We start from the raw sequence: 19,622 nt of genomic DNA on the forward strand, positions 1-19,622 counted from the left end.
CTCTCAGTGTTCTGCTCTTTCTCCACCCACGACCTCTTATTCTACGGTAACACCGATTTAACTCACATCGTTGTGTAACTAAGTTATTGGGGTCACAGTCAGTGGTTTTTGCCACTACAGAGAAAAGGTTAGATGCATTTATCTGCTTTCTGTGTAATGGGATCTGGGTTCACGATTCAAGGTGAATATTAACTAAACCGCATTAAAATGCAGCTGAATAGCCTATGTTATTATGATTATAATTTGATGGGTAAAAATAGAACATGAGCATTTTTTTTTATGTTGTCGGTCAAGATGACGGATAACAAAAGTCTAGTGCGACCTCTGGTTTCACCTGCCAAATCCCATCTGCTAACAGCTTATTCCGCTGTTGCCTCTTGTTTAGTGTCACTTATTCAGTGACCAGCAGTTATGTTACTTGGGTTAATATTTTGTTGTTTTGAAAACCTTTAAAATTTGCACTGATTTATTCAGTACATTTTTAAGTCTGACTATTTCGACCGGAGATGATTGCCACCATAGACATAATATATGGATAGACGCCTCATGGACCGCTCTCGCCTATTGGAGCTGACGAGATTTAGGGCGGCCATCTTGGAGCGGTATACCACTCCACTCAGCCTTATATATTTGGCAGGCACAATAAAGGATCAGCGCATTTAATAGATCATAACACGCTGAATAGTAATCACATTGTCACATAATTAAATTTTAGGCATACAGCTATTAAAATTGCATGTATAGGAACGTATAGTTTAGCATATTTAAATAATTTTGGTGGAATACAATGTTTTAAAGTATGACATGTTTTGCAAGATACAACCAAAGATGCAATTTATTCACACACATTATGTATATATTCCGATAATCTCATATATACACACATACACACATGCATACTTATCTGTTGTGACAGTATTTACATATTCATTACATTTTTACACAATCTAATAGCCTTATACATACACATATATATATATATATATATATATATATATATATATATATATATAGATAGATAGATATAGATATGTATATATATAGATATATATATGTATATATATATATATATATATATATATACATACACACACAAACACATACTTATCTGTTGTGACAACAATATTTACATATTCATTACATTTTTACACAATCTAATAGCCTTGAAATAGGACAGTTTTGCAGAGCTTTTTTCTGGTGTTGCCTTTCTGCAAACCAAGACATGTGACTTTTGCAATGTGGTGCATCCTTATCTTCAGAAACACAGACACAACCAATGACAGCAAGTCAGAATGGTGATTGTCAATGCCAAATTGTGTCTCCTGAGTGGGTTCCCCAAGCTGGAAAACATCTTCTGTTCCAATGTCTTCACGGACTATGTATGTGACGGCGGACAGCTTAGGAGGATGGTTTGGTGAAGCACCACGAATCACCCTCTCTGCAGCTCTCACCACCTTCACTACGCCTTGTGAGGGAATCACTAACCCGCCATTATTTTTCAAAGTGAGAAGATGGTAGTTCTCATCAAATGAAGACGGTGTGGCATCTTGAATCAAACTGACTCGACATGGGTCACAGGTTAGTTTACGCAGAATCTGCCTCACAACAAATCCAGATATGTAAACCAAGGCATTTTCTACCAGACCACCAAACTTGGTCGGAAGATAGCTGTGGTCGTCCAGAATGGCTGAAATCCTAGCAAAAGGACAGGGATGCTCTTCATTAGATTCAGGAGAGGACATTTCAACAGCAGACAGGGACACGGTGTTGTCTTGTGCTGCCACATTGCCAGTCTCACTGGGTGTAACCCCACACCGAACCATCAGCCGGCGGAAGATGGCCTGGAACTGGCATGCTGATGGGTTGTTATTCCAGCCACCTTGAATGGAATACAGGGATACAATACATGTGTTAATCATACGACATAACATATGAACACATTCATGAAGTATATTTTATGAAGTTATTCTAACTGAAAGGACATCAACAGTACCTGACGCTCTGATGGAATTAAACAGGAGCTCCAAGTGATCTTGGCTGAACCTGTATGTGAGGACATACCGCTGCACTTGGAGCAGTTCAGGAATCATCAGCAGTAACGTGTCAATGTTGATGACAAATCCAATGACAGAGAGGTACCTGCAAAAGAAAAATGTTTTATTGCTCTGAACATGGCTAAACAAGACACCTCAAAAAAGCACCACAGAAAAGCATAATGATGCTGCTTCAAACGGTATTTTCAGAAACCACCAATATGAACTTGAACCAGAACACATACAATACATACCTTTTTCACACTTACCTATAGTTAATTTTTTAAATAATGTACTTACCATTTAAAAGCATTAGGGACCTGTAACACACTGAAGAAAAGACGATTCCAACAGAAACAAAACTGCAGATCTTAAAAAATTTAAACAAGAGAACATTGTTTAAAATGTAAAATAAAATCATTTTTGTACAGTTCTTTTCTCGACACTCTAAGACACTTAACATATATCTTTTTTATTCATTTCTCATTCTTGGTGGTTTGGAGCCACAGCCCAGCTTGGCTCAGTTTGATAGAAGCGGTACTGCCATTCTGCACTGACATTCACTCTGACCATCACCAAACACACAATCACATACATACACAATCATAGCAACATAATGTACATAAAATATGATTTCTGCACAAAATATATGTTGTGTAATACATACCAAGAAGCATCGGGGATCTGAAATACACTGAAGACAAGATAATTAAGACAAACAAAACAGACTGTGTGACAAAATGCAAAACATTTTAACAGTAACATCTTATGATCTTCATATTTTAAAGAACATAAAACTCCAAATTTTATTAAAATTTGTTGATAATGATAATTAAACAAAGCTACTGAAATTGTGAGTAGGCCTGTTTGAAACATATTCCTGTCATCAAATCTCCGGCTGAAGAACGATAGCTAACATTTGCTGTCATTTCGCTGGTGGGCATAAATACAGTACAGTAATATTACATTCACAACATACTAACAATAATATGTCATTCTTACTTGTGAAAAGTTATCCCCCGGTCCCTGACATCAACAGTTCGTAGATTTAAACACGAATAAGCCGAGCAGAACTGAGGCATCTTCTGTTGTTTTGGTTCAGCAAAGTACGAGGGTATACCGCTCTAAGATGGCCGCCGTATTTCCTGCGCCGGAGCGGCCAATGCGGCGTCTACCCTTATATTATGTCTATGATTGCCACACGTAAGAGTTGTCCTATTTCAATGTGCAGAAGAAGAATATGCAGCAACATGCATCTGTTCCCTGTAGAGCCTGGAGGGGCTCAGCACTGCCCCCTACCAGTATGGCGTGGTACTTTCTACCTCACCATTCACATTTTCACTGCACATCTAGGGCTGATTAGAAAGACTAAATGTCAGACGCATTCATTCACCAACTGCCTGCTTCATTCAGTGCATGTGACACAGCATCATCAGTGATGAGGCACAGATCATCACTGCCTCGCCTTGCCCTTCTTACATGTACTTGAACAGGTAATGTATACATTTTCCAATTTTGTTCACATAAGTTCTAAAATCAGAGAGAAAATGATCAAATTCAATTATATAACAGTCATGTGGACAAATTGAATCTCTTTTATCATTGTTAGTTACTCTTTATGATGAAGACAGGGCCTCCCCTGACTGCATGTCACTGTTTTACTGGATTCCTCAAGTTCTCAGTAACTGCAGCAGTGTTAACACAGTCCTAAAGTATAATAATTCATCAAATATCCATTAGAGTTGATTGCTATTTTCCTTTTAAAATCCCTTGTATCTGCAAATAAATTATTGTATGTTTGCTGTTATTGAAAGAAAAAAAAGAGGTTAAAAAAATATACGTGATTTAACCCTCTGATGCATGAATTATGATCCTTTGTGTCAGAATTTTTTTTCCATTTTTTAAAATTCTTTTCTTAAAGCATAAAAAAGGTAGGAACATTTTTTTGTAAAAATAATTTTTTTTATTTTTTTTATTTTTATGTGATCAATTGTAATTTTGTCCAAATACAAAGTTGTTATTTGAAAAATACATCAGTAGTATTGTTCCTTAGGGGTTATCTGATGTCACAATATGTTTTTTACCTGCAAGAGTCGTCTACAGTAGAAGGAGGGACCGGGTCGGTTCTCATGCTTTTTCGTCTGTCGGCCATATTGTATTTAACAAAAATTATTTCTTGCATTTGCAGCTGATGGCCAGTAGTTGATGGTATATTTTATGATGCATTAGTGTCCACTTCAGTGGTCTGTGTGCATTTATAACATAAAAATCCACAGGAAGCACAAGAAAATGGCTTTTAGATAGCTGTCCACTGTAGTGACCACTATGCATGAAAGGGTTAATTTCATTTACAGCCATTTCACAGTGACATTAGCACAGTTACATTCAGCCACAGCCATATACATATCTCTGAAGTCTCCCGTTTTGGCAGGAAACCACAGTATTTTACCCCTCTTTTCCACCGACCTTCCGTCTTTGTGTTTTCCTGTTAGTTTCCCATAGTATGGGCTCTACGCACTACACGCTTATGCGTTTGATTATTATAGTAGAAGAATTTCCGGTTCACCAGAGACAATAGCGGACCACTGTAATTTCAAAAATAATGGCTAAAAAACCCCACAAAGTTGTGTAAGTTACTCAGTACCACTACTTAAATATTGTGTTGACAGTGAAGTTAAGCTGGTAAAATTATTAGTGGAGGGCAAAAACGATATTCTTTTACTTGCCATCCATTGCCGCTCTGCCACCGTCGAACAATTCTGCTAACAAAATGAAACCTGAGATGTAGATATTTTTAATCTACTTTTTTCTCTGTATCGGCTACACTACACACACACTCTTTGCCACAGCAACTGACTGACAAGTCACACCAGTAATTCACTTCGTTGCTCATCTCACTTGGATAAAACCTAATATCTTCAGAGGCAGCAAACCTTTCCAAACCAAACTTGTTACTAATGGCCAAGTCCTCCATCTGCCTCTGGAGTGAAACAATCTCAGATCGGAGTTCTTCAATTGCACTGAGGCCTAAATCCAGGGGCGCCGCCAGGAATCTTGGGCCCCATGATATAGAATAAAATTGGGCCCCCTTTTGCAGCTTCTGTGACAGACCCATCAACAGCGTCATAATTTTAAAGGCTTGCAACTGCCTTGCTTTCCTTGGTCCACTACTGATACTAGCACAATATTCACTGCTAGTGAATTTTACATGCAACAGTCCACATACTGCATGCAAATAGGTTGCTTAAATTTTTATTATTAGCTTTAGCTTACTGAAATCTCTCTTCACACCAGCAACAGTCATAAGCAACATGCAAAATATGCATGAAGCAATCCAGACTTCTAAAAAATGCTGTGTAGTTGCATTTTGTTCAAGCTGCAGTATATAACTTTAATAAAAAATATGTTTTTTATATTTGTTAAAGCTGTCACCATGTCATGACAGTTTGCTATGAAACAGATAATCAGTGAAAAGATCAATCTTCTCCACCTCATCCCTGAACTGCTATTACTAGCTAAAATAATGTAACGTTCCAGCCAAAAACAACCAGTCAGAACCAGGAGGAGGGTCTTAGTGCTGTCAATCTACCTCATTCAATCACTGCTAAATGTGCTAATGGTGGAGAAACAACTTTCCATACAGGAAGGGGGTGTATACTGGTATGCTGGTTAGAGCTGCTGCTGACTGACTCATCTGTTGTTTAGTGTGATAAAAGGTACAGGGGCAAGTTAAATATATCAATATGTTGGTAGATTTGTTCCTTCATTCATTAAGTGAAATGGAGGCAAACAGTAGTCTGTAGCTAAGCTAACTATGCTAAATGGTTGATAATCTCACACAGTCTACCTACCTGTTTTGGAGGAAAAACTGGGCTACAAATTGACACTCTTGTCTTTTTCTCTCTTTATCTCTTTATTTATTTATTTATTTTTTGTTGAAAATCTGACTTTATTATTTTTCTTGGCAGCATAGTAACTACCACAGTCATTATTGTCTTTTACCAACTGCTGCTGGACACGGTCCGTCACCTTCAAACCTCCAAGCAGGAACTAACCATTTCATACAGATCCAGGGGGGTTCAGGGCAAACATGGATGTGTGCTTTTTGGTCTGGGAGGGGGAACATTAAATTTTACTGCTAAAAAATATTTTAAAAGCATGGTATGATTAATTTTGTTAACAGGGCCCTCGATTTTTTTCTATTTCTTTAAACCCCAAAAAACAACAACAAAAAATAATAATTTGTGGGGAGGCCCTATTGACCAGGGGCCGTCGGAATTGTCCTAACCTTTCCCCCCTATATGGCGCCCATGCCTAGATCCAATCCACCTGGCACTGCAAAGGCAAGCAGTAGTTGTGGTCAGGACCTACAACTTCTACGTCCTCCTCCTTTGGGGAATCTGGACGCTGCCTTTGTTCCAAACACCACGGCAAGGGATCAGAAGAGAGAAATTATTCCATTCAAAAAGAACAAGAACAGCCCTGGTTAAAAACCGGCTCTGTCCTTGTGGGTTTGATGGCTCTCTCATTTAATGGCACAAAATGAGAGAGACCTTAGTTTGATTTGTAATCACAAAATTACCCTTTTGAATGTTGACAATCCATTTTTTCCTCAACTCATCCTCTTTAGGGAATAAAAAAAAACCTCAAAGTAGAGTTGCATTACATTGGCACTGTACACTTTGGGATGTAACAGTGGTAGATTAAAAAGCTATTCTATCTTATTTTTAATAAAAACTTAGTTTTTTCCATGTCATCCTCCAATCAAATAGCCAATATGCACAAAAAGAACAAGTCTAAAAGCCTACCACTTACCTTTTATGACACTCAAAAACCTAGATCGTACTATAACCAGAAGCTTGAAACGTATAATATTTTTATCCGGAAATTTGTCACGCTGCTCCATGCATATGTAGCCCATTACAAACATTTTAAATAAGACTTTCTGAGAAGCTTTGATGAACACCTGTCTTGGACACTAATGGTGTGTTCCTGTTTATTTCTTCATTTTTGTTTCTCCCCATGTTCCTCACATCAGCCGCAGGAGCTGACAGACATTTTGGAGATCAGCAACATGGTGTTCACTAGCCTCTTCAGCCTGGAGATGCTTCTTAAGATGCTGGCTCTCGGCCTCTTTGGCTACATCAAGAACCCTTACAATAGCTTTGATAGCATCATTGTTATAATCAGGTAGGAGGAAATATGTGGTTGTGCATTTGCAGTGAAATGAAAAGTTTTATATTAAAACTTTGTCATGTTATTGGAAAATCATTTTGATCCTCACTTCACAGCTCCACAGCTGCCAGTACAGGGATTCTGACTGAGGTGGCTAAGCCAAATGGCTGAACATAGGCTCCAGAGGGCCTGTGTGCAATCCATTATGTAGTACGAGAAGATGAATTATGAATTTGTGTTTACTGCGTTCTTTCACGCTTCTGTCATTTCCTTATAGAGAAATGAGTGAATCAGTGTTGAAACAATGTTAGGCAGAAACATCGAATCCATATTGAAGCCTGACATTGAAACAACATTGAAAGTGGTCAGTGACGTACATGTTGAATCAATGTTAGGATTTCAACCATAACTGATACTATATCAATTTTGATTCAACCATAATTTGAATGTGGAGCTATACACATTTGTGTTGATTTTATATTGAATCAAAGTTAAGTAATCAATATTGATTCATGTAAATGTTTTGGTCTGATAGGTCTAGATCATAACATACCGTTAAAAGTTTCTTCAGTGGTGATGTACACAATTTTGGCAGACGATGGGTATTATGTAATTCAAAATGATCTTACATTACATAATATATTTCCAAAAATGTGTGTATGCAAACTTAAAAAATAACATGGCATTAATATTACATTTTATTTAATAAAATAAGAATAGTTATTTTTTTAGTTTTAATAATAGGCATAGATATGTAAACATATTTAACTCTTTTTTGACTGTCAGAACAACAGCCTATTGTCCATGAAAGAACAGCGTCCATGAGGTTAAGCCTTGTACTGTATGAACCAGGGAAACTGTAGGTGTTGTCACTTTGGTTTCATGATGCCTTCCTCCCACTCTGGCACATACGGAAGCCACTTCTTTACAGTTTTGCTGTAGTCTTTCAGTCAATCTTTGATCAAACTGCAAAAGGTGATTTGTATTGTAGTATGGAAAAATACTGTATATATACAGTATAAACTTCAAATAAACTGATAAAAAATTTTTATTAACTACAAACATTTCCAAATAAGTTGATTAAATTTATTCAAAATTGTCCGTATGCTGATAAAGATCCCGCAGAATTAGTAATGCCCCAGTTCTTTTTACCCAGTTACCAATCTAAGAATCAAAAGACTGAATCACTGATTAGCAGGTTTAGATCAGTGTTTATCGGTTCCGGTTCTCACCCCCCTCTGCCTTGCATGTTTCAGGCATTTCCCTTCTGCCACACCTGGATTGAATCTGTGGGTGATTATCAGCCTTCTGCAGTACTTGATGGCTGCATAAGAGGTCATGCAATCATTTGAATCAGCTATTCTGGAACAGAGGCACATCTAGCTATATTAGTAATCATTTCATAACAAAAAATGAAAAATAAGTGATTTAAAATTATTTAAAGCCCACCTGCAACAGCCAGCTCTACACTTCCTTGTCTATCACATGTTCTCCCTGTAGAAAGCAAGTGATAGTAACCATAAATTCAGTTTTTGAGTTATTATATGTTACACGGAAAATTATTTACTCTTTTGCCCCTGAATGAAGAGATTGTTTTTGAATCTGTGTTTGCCAGTGGTAGATATATATTCCAGTGTGAACTGTGTATTTCAGTGTGTGGGAGATTGTGGGTGAGGCCGAGGGAGGCCTATCAGTGCTGCGTACCTTTCGCCTGCTGAGAGTTTTGAAGCTGGTGCGCTTCCTTCCTGCTCTGAGGAGGCAACTGGTGGTGCTCATGAAGACCATGGACAATGTAGCCACATTCTCCATGCTGTTAATGCTCTTCATCTTCATATTCAGGTATTTGAAAGTCTCTTTAGCTTTATTTATACATAATTAGGCCAGAGCAGCTAAGTGCTGTGAGGGCCTATTGTAATCATAGTGTTTCTTCTTATTATTACGATTCTTCCATCAAATGAATTGGCTTTTTGGGGTCTTTATCATATTCAAAAAGTCACCAAACTTCACAGAAAATTGTCCCCCAATTAAAATTTTCAGATTCTGGTGGAATCGCAAGTGGGTGTGGCCAAAGTGCCACAGTGAGTAGTCAGGCAATAACTTTTTAGTAATGGCAAAATAAACATTAAGCCTGTGTTGGAGATTTTCCGTTCTCCAGCTTGGTTCATAATGTATGAGGTTCAAGAAGAGTCGGCGAGTTTAAATCATTAGTCCAGTTTATTAAGGCCAAATTACAGTATTGGTCCACTGTCATGCCTCCTTATGGGAAATAGCAAATGGTGCCTGACAACAGTTTCTGATTACTTTTCGAGAGCTTTATCTAAGCTGGGCCCTTAAGAGGGCGTTCCCTTATGTTAGTGTTTTGTCAACCTTTTTTGGGCTAACCCCCCTATCCATTATTCAGGTTTCCTACCGCCCCCCCATCAAAGATTTTGTAGGCTTCTTTGCCTACAAATATTTTATTATTAATATTACTATCATTATAATTGATGTTTTGATTTTTATGGTTGTTTCTGTGTTTATCATCAAAAATAATTTCCCAGACAACAAAAAAAAAAGCAATGTGAATAGAAATTATTTTTACAGGCATTTAGGAAAAACCCAGCGAGAAAACCCAGAATATAAATGGTTTAAAGTTGTTTCACCTGTTTATTAGCTTAAATCCCCGTTGCTGTGGTGCTCTGCAGCTGCTGTCATTTTTAAACCTTTAATAAATGACAAAAACGGGACTAATTGCCTCATTTGTTTGAACATTTAATCATCAATTAGGATGACATATTTCATATGTCCCATATATGAAATATATGAGTTATGGTTTGTTACAGTTTGACAAACTAATAAAATTAACAGCAGCAACTATGTAATTATTCACCAATATAAAAGAGCAATTTGCTTAGTCCTCTCTTGCATCTTGATAGAAACCAAACTGCTTATAGATTTATATCATATATCAGCAATTTCCTCAGTTTTCATTTAAACCATGTTTATAGAAATCGGGTAGTAAATAAAGGCACTACAATCATTTTGTGACAGATTCCTGCTCATCCCACATTGGAACACCCAGGTTTAGTGGACAGACTCACCGTGTAGTAATGGCACCTGCAGGAGCGTCGCTAGCGTTAGCGGCTAACAGGCGATGTCCAAACCAGTAATGTATATCAATGAAGAAATCCTACAACAGCTAAATTCTGACACTGCTCTGTTTTCGTTTACTTTTTGTGAAGAAGGAAATTGTGCTGGTCTTCTTCAGAGATTTCGTGTTGATTTCTTCAGTAGTTCTTGGTGCAGCGCCCCCCACAGATGGGGGGAACAGGTTTTTCAGTTAGTTTTAGTCTTTTGACACAATGCAGTGTGAATGCGAACTACAGTTCTGAAAATGTAACAAATGTTGCAATTTTAGTCCCCAATCGAACCGAGTCTACCGGTCTATTCGGTCTGAATGCACCCTAAGTTTATTTTGTTCTTCATTCATTTCCATTTAGTTTTCTTTTATTAGTATTGTTATTTTTTGGTTTATTGTTATGTCCCTGTTAGTTTCTTTTTAGTAGTTTTATTTTATTGTTTATTGATTCTCACCACCAGTAATCTTCACTCATCATGCCATTCACTTGCTGCACCATTTAATCATGTGTTTTACCAGATTTTCCACTCATAAGGTTTTGATTTTTCACTGTTCAGCACGGCATTGTTTGTGTTAACCTGTGTTAAACTCTATAAATGAACGCTCTCTATCATGGTATCATCCATGGAAGGATTTCTTTATTTAAATGGGTTCATTTTTCTAATGGACACACAGTGAAGTTATCATGATTTTAGTAATTACATGTTTATAAGAGTGATATTCCGTTGTCCTTCCATGGAAGCGGGCAGCATCCAGACAGACATTAAAACACTTTTTAATATAAATTGCTACTTTGACATGATCACAGTACTACCAAAACATATGTACAAAATCCTCAATAAAACATAAAATATTTGAAAATCAGACACCAGACAAGTGAATCACAGCACCGTCATCAGCCGGTGTAACGCTGAACTGATGTGGTGAAGCTACCAGTAGCAGGAGAGGCTAACAAACACTGAAGAGAAGAAGAGCTGCCATCGATACAGTTGCAGCCAAGCATGTTTTAATGTTACACAATACCGTTTTAGTAAGTTGCTCAAAGTCTAAACTGGTATTGTGCATTTAAGGGGTAAATTTGACCTTCAAGCAAACGCCCCCCAAAGGAATAGCAGTGCCCGCTTTTGTAAATATGTCTGCCACGCTACCTTACGTAGTCATTTCCTTAATCATTCGTGTATATATGTGCCTACGTGTGCATGCGTGTATGCGTGTGTGTATGCGATTATGCAAGCAGGTAAAAAAGATAGAATGATTTATTCCCAACATCTGAAAATAAAAAAAAACATAAAACTGTAACGGACTGATTGTTCTGTTTTGGTGTACTTGCGTACTTTATTGTATGAGAAATGTGTTTGAGGTTTTTTATGTTAATTCCTGATACACTTGAATGTAATCTGTGCTCTATGGGGTCATGGAGCTGTTGCTTGTTAGTTGCCATGGCAATGGGTCAGCGTGTGACAGTAAGCTGACACAGACTGAGAAAAATAGAATATAACTGGTTTTAAGTTGTTCTACACCTGTTTTTCTACATCCCTGGACTAAATGCCTCATATCTTCATAGAACGTAGCAATACTCAAAGCAGTCATCAAACAGGATGAAATATTTTAATATAGCTTAGGAGCCAAAGTTTGTTCATTTTAAACCATGGCTCCTACAGCGGCAATGGCCTATATGCAGGGCCAGCCCAAGGCATAAGCAAACTAAGCAGCCACTTAGGGCCCCAAGGCCACTAAGGGGCCCCCTCAGTGGAGCTGATTTTTTTTTGTAATAATTTCTGTCATTATAATATCAAAAACACACAATTTCATTATGAAGTGATTTGTTTTAACAATAATATATATTTGATAATGTATGTAGAAATCATTATTTTATGGATAAAAAGAAAAAAGTGCTCTTGGGGGCCCCTGGTGGCCGCGGTAGGTACCGCACGCTTAGCTGGTAAAATGAGCTCCTGTGCAGAGCATCCAAACGTCCAAAGCTGCAGTCAGAAGTTAAGAAAGCAAAACTATGTCTCAAAAAAGGACTTATCCTTCAGAGAGGGAGAAAAGAAAGAGGACAAATAGAAAAAAAGCCAAGATAAAGTTTGTTTTAATGTGCCTTAGTAATGTAATGTGAAAGATTTGTAAAGCTGCTAATAGAAAATTAGCTTGAACGGTCCAGTTCAACAGCCAAGCATTTATGCTAGCATCTTTGTGTTTGTGTGAAACTGAATTTAAACTTTAAATGATTCTCCTGCTTGGCTCTGTATATTTCTGAGGTATTTTTGGCTTCAAAACATCGTGTTTGATAACATTTGATAAGAATAATTAAAACTTGTCAATGTTTGACATTGTCTAGCAAAATGTTTTTATGTCAGGCTACATAGCTGCTACATCGATGAGCTGCTCTATGCTGTACTTTTCAGATATGTTGTTTGCTGCTGAGCATAATCATTTGTGGCTAAAACAAACAATATTTTTACATTAATTAAGTTATGTGAAACTCCTGTTAAAGTCATTTGAAGGCTCAGAATCAGTCCGGTAGCAATCCACATTCTCAGGGGAGAAAGGCTCACCGGGTATAAATTAAATATTTAGCTATTGGAGTTATACTTAAGAGAAATTTATTTAACCAGAGAATGTCATAAATATGTGTGTAGAGCTGCACCGATTGCAGTTTTCTGGCCGATCCCTGGTTACCGATCTTTAAAAAGCCTGACCTGCTGATTTTGGCCGATACCGTTTTTTTTTTTCCTGAAATGTTGCAAAATATAGCAAGAAAGTCACTGAGTTGGCAACAGTGAATATTGTTAACTGTAAACGTGCAGACCTGACCTGGTGGGCTGGTCTGTCAGTCAAACCTCTCACTGCAGAACAGAAGAGGACAGAGACTGATTTTTATACCTTTGCTGACGAAGATTAGGGGATAAGATGGGCTTCACTTGTAAGTATTGACCGATCACTATCCCCCAAAATTAAGGAAATCGCCGCAGAGAAATCAACTGGTCGATAAATGTATCCTATATTATACATGCATAGAATATAATGTAAAACGGCACTGCCAGAGATGCAATAAGCTTATAGCAGGTGTGTGAATGATCTAATGATCGGACTACTGATTGCAGCCAGTCCACAATGTTAGCAGAACTAGAGGGCCCCAAAACCATATTTTGCTTAGGGCCCCAAGGAGGCTTGGGCCGGCCCTGCCTATATGCCACAGACTTCCTTTTTAGCACTTCCACATTTTTTTGCCACATACAACACTTCCGGTGCGCAGGCAACAGCATGTTAGCAATGGCTCCTCCGTTGCTGCAGGACTGTTAATGATGCTTATAGAATTATTCAGATGTCCTTAAACGCTCCAACAACAACAAAGGATTTAAACTGGATCTGTCAAGCTTCATAAAAACTTCAAAGGTAAGTTAATTAATGACACTTTTACGGCTGGAAAGTGAAGGTTTTGGACTTTAATTTGACAGGCCTGTGAGGTTTGGATCGTGTTGCTCGGTGTTGGTAGAATAGAAAGATGGATTAATTTTCATAAATAGCTGTTCTTAAACTACCGTACTCGGTAACGAAGGGGCGCTCCAACTGCATGTTAAGTGTATTTTATATAGTTGCAATATAAACAAAAACTAAAGAGTTGCCACCGAGAATTTCATACTCGGTGTAACACAAACACATTCCTGAACACACATTGACTTACCTTGTGCCAAATCGCTGCCTCTGTTCTCAGCCTCTTCCCGTAGCAGTGAATTTCCTCCCACATTATTTTCCTCTCACAAATTATTCCAGTGAACGAAGCACGAACAGCTCCCTTTTAACCACCGTCTTCCCATTTCTGATGATGGATCTTAAATATCCTCAAGTTTGAAATACCAGGCAGCTACAAACCGTGTGTTCACTTTAGTGGCTAAGTTTTGGATATGATCTGTTGTCGCCTTGACATCAGCAGGAAAATGAAAAAACTAAGCACTGGATGGTACCGGCTAATTACTGAACACAACAGCACACAACAAAACTCAGTTGTTATACCAGTAGCTCACATGTACACTCAAGAAAAATATAAATGCAACACTTTTGTTTTTGCTCCCATTTTTCATGAGATGGACTCAAAGATCTAAAATTCATTCCAGATAAACAATATTACCATTTCTTTCAAATGTTGTCCACAAATCTGTCTAAATGTTTGATAGTGAGCACTTCTGCTTTGCTGAGATAATCCATCCCACCTCACAGGTGTGCCACATCAAGATGTTGATCTGACATCATGATTAGTGCACAGGTGTACTTTATACTGCCCACAATAAAAGGCCACTCTGAAATGCACAGTTTTGTCTCACAGCAAAATGCCACAGATGTCGCAAGCATTGAGGGAGCGTGCAATTGGCATGCTGACAGCAGGAATGTCAACCAGATCTGTTGCTTGTGCATTGAATGTTCATTTCTCCACCATAAGCCGTCTCCAAAGGCGTTTCAGAGAATATGGCAGTACATCCAAGCGGCCTCACAACCGCAGACCACGTGTAACCACACCAGCCCAGGACCTCCACATCCTGCAGGTTCACCTCCAAGATCGTCTGAGACCAGCCACTCAGACAGCTGCTGAAACAATTGGTTTGCATAACCAAAGAATTTCTGCACAAACTGTCAGAAACCGTCTCAGGGAAGCTCAACTGCATGCTCGTCGTCCTCATCGGGGTCTTAACCTGACTCCAGATCGTCACCGTAACAGACTTGAGTGGGCAAATGCTCACATTCGATGGCGTCTGGCACGTTGGAGAGGTGTTCTCTTCACGGATGAATCTCGGTTTACATTGTTCAGGGCAGATGGCAGACAGCGTGTGTGGCGTCGTGTAGGTGAGCGCTTTGCTGATGCCAGTGTTGTGGATCGAGTGGCCCATGGTGGTGGTGGGGTTATGGTATGGGCAGGCATCTGTTATGGACGAAGAACACAGGTGCATTTTATTGATGGCATTTTGAATGCACAGAGATACCGTGATGAGATCCTGAGGCCCATTGTTGTGCCATACATCCATGAACATCACCTCATGTTTCAGCAAGATAATGCACGGCCCCATGTTGCAAGGATCTGTACACAATTCTTGGAAGCTGAAAATGTCCCAGTTCTTGCATGGCCAGCATACTCACCGGACATGTCACCCATTGAGCATGTTTGGGATGTGCTTGACCGGCGTATACGAAAGCGTGTACCAGTTCCCACTAATATCCAGCAACTTCGCACAGCCATTGAAGAGGAGTGGACCAACATTCCACAGGCCACAATTGACAATCTGATAAACTCTATGCGAAGAAGATGTGTTGCACTGCATGAGGCAAATGGTGGTCACACCAGCTACTGACTGGTTCTGAGTCCCCAGACCCCCAATAAAGCAAAAAAAAAAGCACATTTCAGAGTGGCCTTTTATTGTGGGCAGTATAAAGTACACCTGTGCACTAATCATGATGTCAGATCAACATCTTGATGTGGCACACCTGTGAGGTGGGATGGATTATCTCAGCAAAGCAGAAGTGCTCACTATCAAACATTTAGACAGATTTGTGGACAACATTTGAAAGAAATGGTAATATTGTTTATCTGGAATGAATTTTAGATCTTTAAGTCCATCTAATGAAAAATGGGAGCAAAAACAAAAGTGTTGCGTTTATATTTTTGTTGAGTGTATAAAGCTACCCTGGATCAAAGTACCACTAGTTGGTTCCTAGCTGAAGCCATGAGTGGATGTTTCACTGCCCAACAGGTCATGGATGAGATTTTTTCAGGAGCCCAGGAGGAACAAGAAGATGAAGATGTATCTGAAGAGGAAGATGGGGAGGAATGCAACCCAGAGGATGATGCATCTTCAGATGAAGAAGAAGAGAAAATCCCTTAGGCTGATGGAGAGACATTTTTGTCAAAAAATGGCAAAATTGCATGGTCATCATCAAATTTAGACAGCAACCAGGGAACAACAGCAGCATCAAACATCATGAAGATTACTCCAGGGCCAACAAGATATTCATCTACCCATGCCCGGGACATTTCATCTACCTTTCTCCTGTTGATTACACCAGGTATTGAAAAAATAATCCTGAAGAATACGAATTTGGAAGGTTCCCAGAAATATGAAGAAAACTGGAACAATATGGATGAGACTGACCTGTGTGGATACGTAGGGCTTTTGAGAATAGCAGGTATGTATAGGTCCAGTGGCGAGGTTACATATAGTCTCTGGGATGCAGAGAGTGGAAGGGCAATTTTTTGTGCCACAATGCCGCTGAAAATCTTTCACACTTCGTCAAGAATTCTGAGATTTGACAACCGTGAGTCAAGACCAGCAAGGCGTGTGACGGACAAACTGGCAGTCATCAGAGAGGTCTGGGACAAGTGGGTTGAGCGTCTGCCATACCTCTACAACCCTGGGCCTGAAGTCACAGTAGATGAGCAGTTGGTTCCATTCAAAGGTAATTTTTTATTTTCACATATGCAATGTTACTTACCTGAAATGTTTTTTTTATTTTATTGTGATGTAACATCCTTCATTTATATAGTTTTTGTGACATTCACACTCAGTGATTGTAATCTTTTTTTTCATCAATAGGTCGCTGTCCTTTCTGGCAGTATATGCCGAGCAAGCCCGCAAAATATGGCATCAAAGTATGGGTGGCCTGTGATGCAAAATCCAGCTATGCATGGAATATGCAAATGTACATGGGGAAGCTGCCGAGAGGAATACCAGAGAAGAACCAGGGGATGCGGGTTGTGCTTGACTTGACAGTTGGTCTGAGGGAGCACAATGTCACATGTCACAATTTTTTCACCTTCTATGAACTCGACCATCAGCTCCTGAAAAGGAAGATGACCATGGTTGGCACTGTTCGGAAGAATAAGCCTGAACTCCCCCATGCACTCCTTTCAATAAGAGGCAGAGCTGTCTTCTCATCAAAGTTTGCCTTCACTCCCACCACCACTCTTGTTTCTTATCTTCCAAAAAGGAACAAGAACGTTTCCCTGCTGAGCACACTGCATAAGACAGCTGAAATCAGTGATCGTGAGGACAGGAAGCCAGACATCATCCTTGACTACAACTGCAATAAAGGAAGTGTGGACAACCTCGACAAGGTTATTGGAATGTACAACTGCAGAAGGATGACTGCACGCTGACCCCTGGTCATCTTCCATAACATCATTGATGTGTCCTCATATAACAACTTTATGATATGGCAGGAGATCAACCCTGGATGTCAGGGAAGAAAAACAAGAGAAGCATGTCCCTTGAGCACTTGTGAAAGGCTCTTGTCACCCCTTGCATTGAGAGAAGGGAGTGTCTGCCCCACACAGAAGCCTCTGCAGCCATTGTGGAAGCTGTTTAGGGGGCTGAATCTTGTCCTGAGCCACCGGAGGCTACAGCTGGGTTAGTCAAAAGAAAAAGGTGCCAGCTCTGCTCCTGAAAGAAGGACTGCAAAACACAAGCTGTGTGCTGCACATGTGGGAAATACATCTGCAAAGCCCATTCTCATGTTCGGAAATACTGTTCTGCATGTGCTAAATAGAGTTGATGTTAAAATTTTTTTGCAACATCAAGCATTTGTTGTTTTGTTATGAGAGAAGTATGTTTGTAATTCACTTCCTAAAAATTTAAAAGAATAAACTGTTGACAAAAAAGTTCCAGATTGTTGAATTTTTCCCCTTCCAATATATTTAATTCAAAAGTAACTCCTTCACATTTATATAATAGCACTAATAAACCTTTACTGTGTATAAGAAAATGATGACGGTTTGTGTTAAAAAAAGTATAATACAGGTCACTGTTGGCCATGTTTTTGTATTGTGTAACAAAAAATATACAATGGGGGTGTGCTGTGGTGGCGCAGGGGGTTAGCACGCCCCACGTTTGGAGGCCTTAGTCCTCGACGCGGACGTCGCGGGTTCGACTCCCGGTCCCGACAACCTTTGCCGCATGTCTTCCCCCTCTCCTCACCCTCCTTCCTGTCTGCCTACTGTCTAAAAAATACGAGCCACTAGCGCCGCAAAAACTCTTCGGAGAAAAAAATAGAAAAAAAAAAAAATATATATATATATACAATGAAAAATGTATTAAATTGAGTTGAATTGATAAATAAGTTGTTTCATCATTCAAAATAGATTTTGGTTTTAAAATTCAATTAAGCTGGTTTATTTTGGGGCTTTGGTAGGGCGGGTCATTTTTGACCCAGAGGACAAGGAGAGTAAACAGAATGTTAGGACCGCACGAGGGTTAACAGCCATTCCAGGCGATTGACAAAGATCGGTAATCAGCAGAGATCGGTCTCATGGATGATCGGTATCGGAATCGGCAGCAAAAAACCTGATCGGAGCATCCCTAGTTGGTACACACTGTAACTGGTATTTTAGCACATTTGTCCATGCAGATCTCCTCTAGAGCAGTGATGTTTTTGGGACTGTCGCTGGGCAACGCAGACTTTCAGCTCCCTCCAAAGGGCTCTATGGGGTTGAGATCTGGAGACTGGCTAGGCCACTTCAGGACCTTGAAATACTTCTTACGAAGCCACTCCTTCATGGTGGTGTGTTTGGGATCATTATCATGCTGAGGTATGGTGTTCTTTGGATGCAACTCAGCATTCACTCTCTTCCAAACACTACGAGTTGTGGTTCTACCAAACAGTTCTGTATTGGTTTCATCTGACCATATGACAATTCTCCCAATACTCTGCTGGAACATCCAAATGCTCTCTAGCAAACTTAAGACGGCCTGGATATGTACTGGCTAAAGCAGGGGAACGTCTGGCACTGCAGCATCTGAGTCCCTGGTGGCATATTGTGTTACTGACAGTCGCCTTTGTTACGTTAATCCCAGCCTTCAACAGGTCATTCACTAGATCCCCCCCGTGTGGTTCTGGGATTTTTGCTCACCGTTCTTGAGATCATTTTGACCCAATTTGAGATCTTGTGTGGAGCCCATGATTGAAGGAGATTATCAGTGGCCTTGTATGTCTTCCGTTTTCTAATTATTTCTCCCACAGTTGACTTCTTCACACCAAGCTGCTTGCCTATTGTAGATTAAGTTTTCCCAGCCTGGTGCAGGTCTACAATTTTGTTTCTGGTGTTCTTGCACAGCTCTTTGGTATTCACCATAGTGGAGTTTGGAGTGTGACTGAGGGTTGTGGACAGGTGTCTTTTAATAAGTTCAAACAGGTGCCATTACCACAGTAATGAGTGGAGGACAGAGGAGCCTCTTAAGAAAGTTACAGGTCTGTGAGAGCCACACCTGCTGGTCTGCTTGTTTGTTATTGATCAAATACTTATATACCAG

At 39.4% G+C, this 19,622-nt stretch overlaps 3 protein-coding genes across 3 annotated transcripts in view; 2 read left to right on the plus strand and 1 right to left on the minus strand.

Annotated features, from left to right (window-relative positions):
- The window catches only part of LOC116720559 (voltage-dependent T-type calcium channel subunit alpha-1H-like), a 176,051-nt gene that overhangs the window by 79,544 nt on the left and 76,885 nt on the right, over positions 1-19,622 (plus strand). Inside the window, 2 exon segments of the mRNA XM_032563892.1 lie at positions 7,072-7,223; positions 8,862-9,047. Coding sequence (XP_032419783.1) covers positions 7,072-7,223; positions 8,862-9,047 — 338 coding nt within the window.
- LOC116720561 (uncharacterized) lies at positions 1,082-2,803 on the minus strand. The gene is made up of 2 exons (XM_032563895.1): positions 1,994-2,803; positions 1,082-1,879 (listed from the first exon to the last, which is right to left on the minus strand). The coding sequence occupies exons 1-2, from the start codon at positions 2,088-2,090 to the stop codon at positions 1,155-1,157; spliced, it is 822 nt and encodes a 273-aa protein (XP_032419786.1). The 5' UTR covers positions 2,091-2,803; the 3' UTR covers positions 1,082-1,154.
- LOC116720560 (piggyBac transposable element-derived protein 4-like) lies at positions 15,825-18,098 on the plus strand. The gene is made up of 2 exons (XM_032563894.1): positions 15,825-16,773; positions 16,911-18,098. The coding sequence occupies exons 1-2, from the start codon at positions 16,299-16,301 to the stop codon at positions 17,471-17,473; spliced, it is 1,038 nt and encodes a 345-aa protein (XP_032419785.1). The 5' UTR covers positions 15,825-16,298; the 3' UTR covers positions 17,474-18,098.

The sequence above is a fragment of the Xiphophorus hellerii genome, chromosome 5, assembly GCF_003331165.1.
Source record: "Xiphophorus hellerii strain 12219 chromosome 5, Xiphophorus_hellerii-4.1, whole genome shotgun sequence".
NCBI lineage: Eukaryota > Metazoa > Chordata > Actinopteri > Cyprinodontiformes > Poeciliidae > Xiphophorus > Xiphophorus hellerii.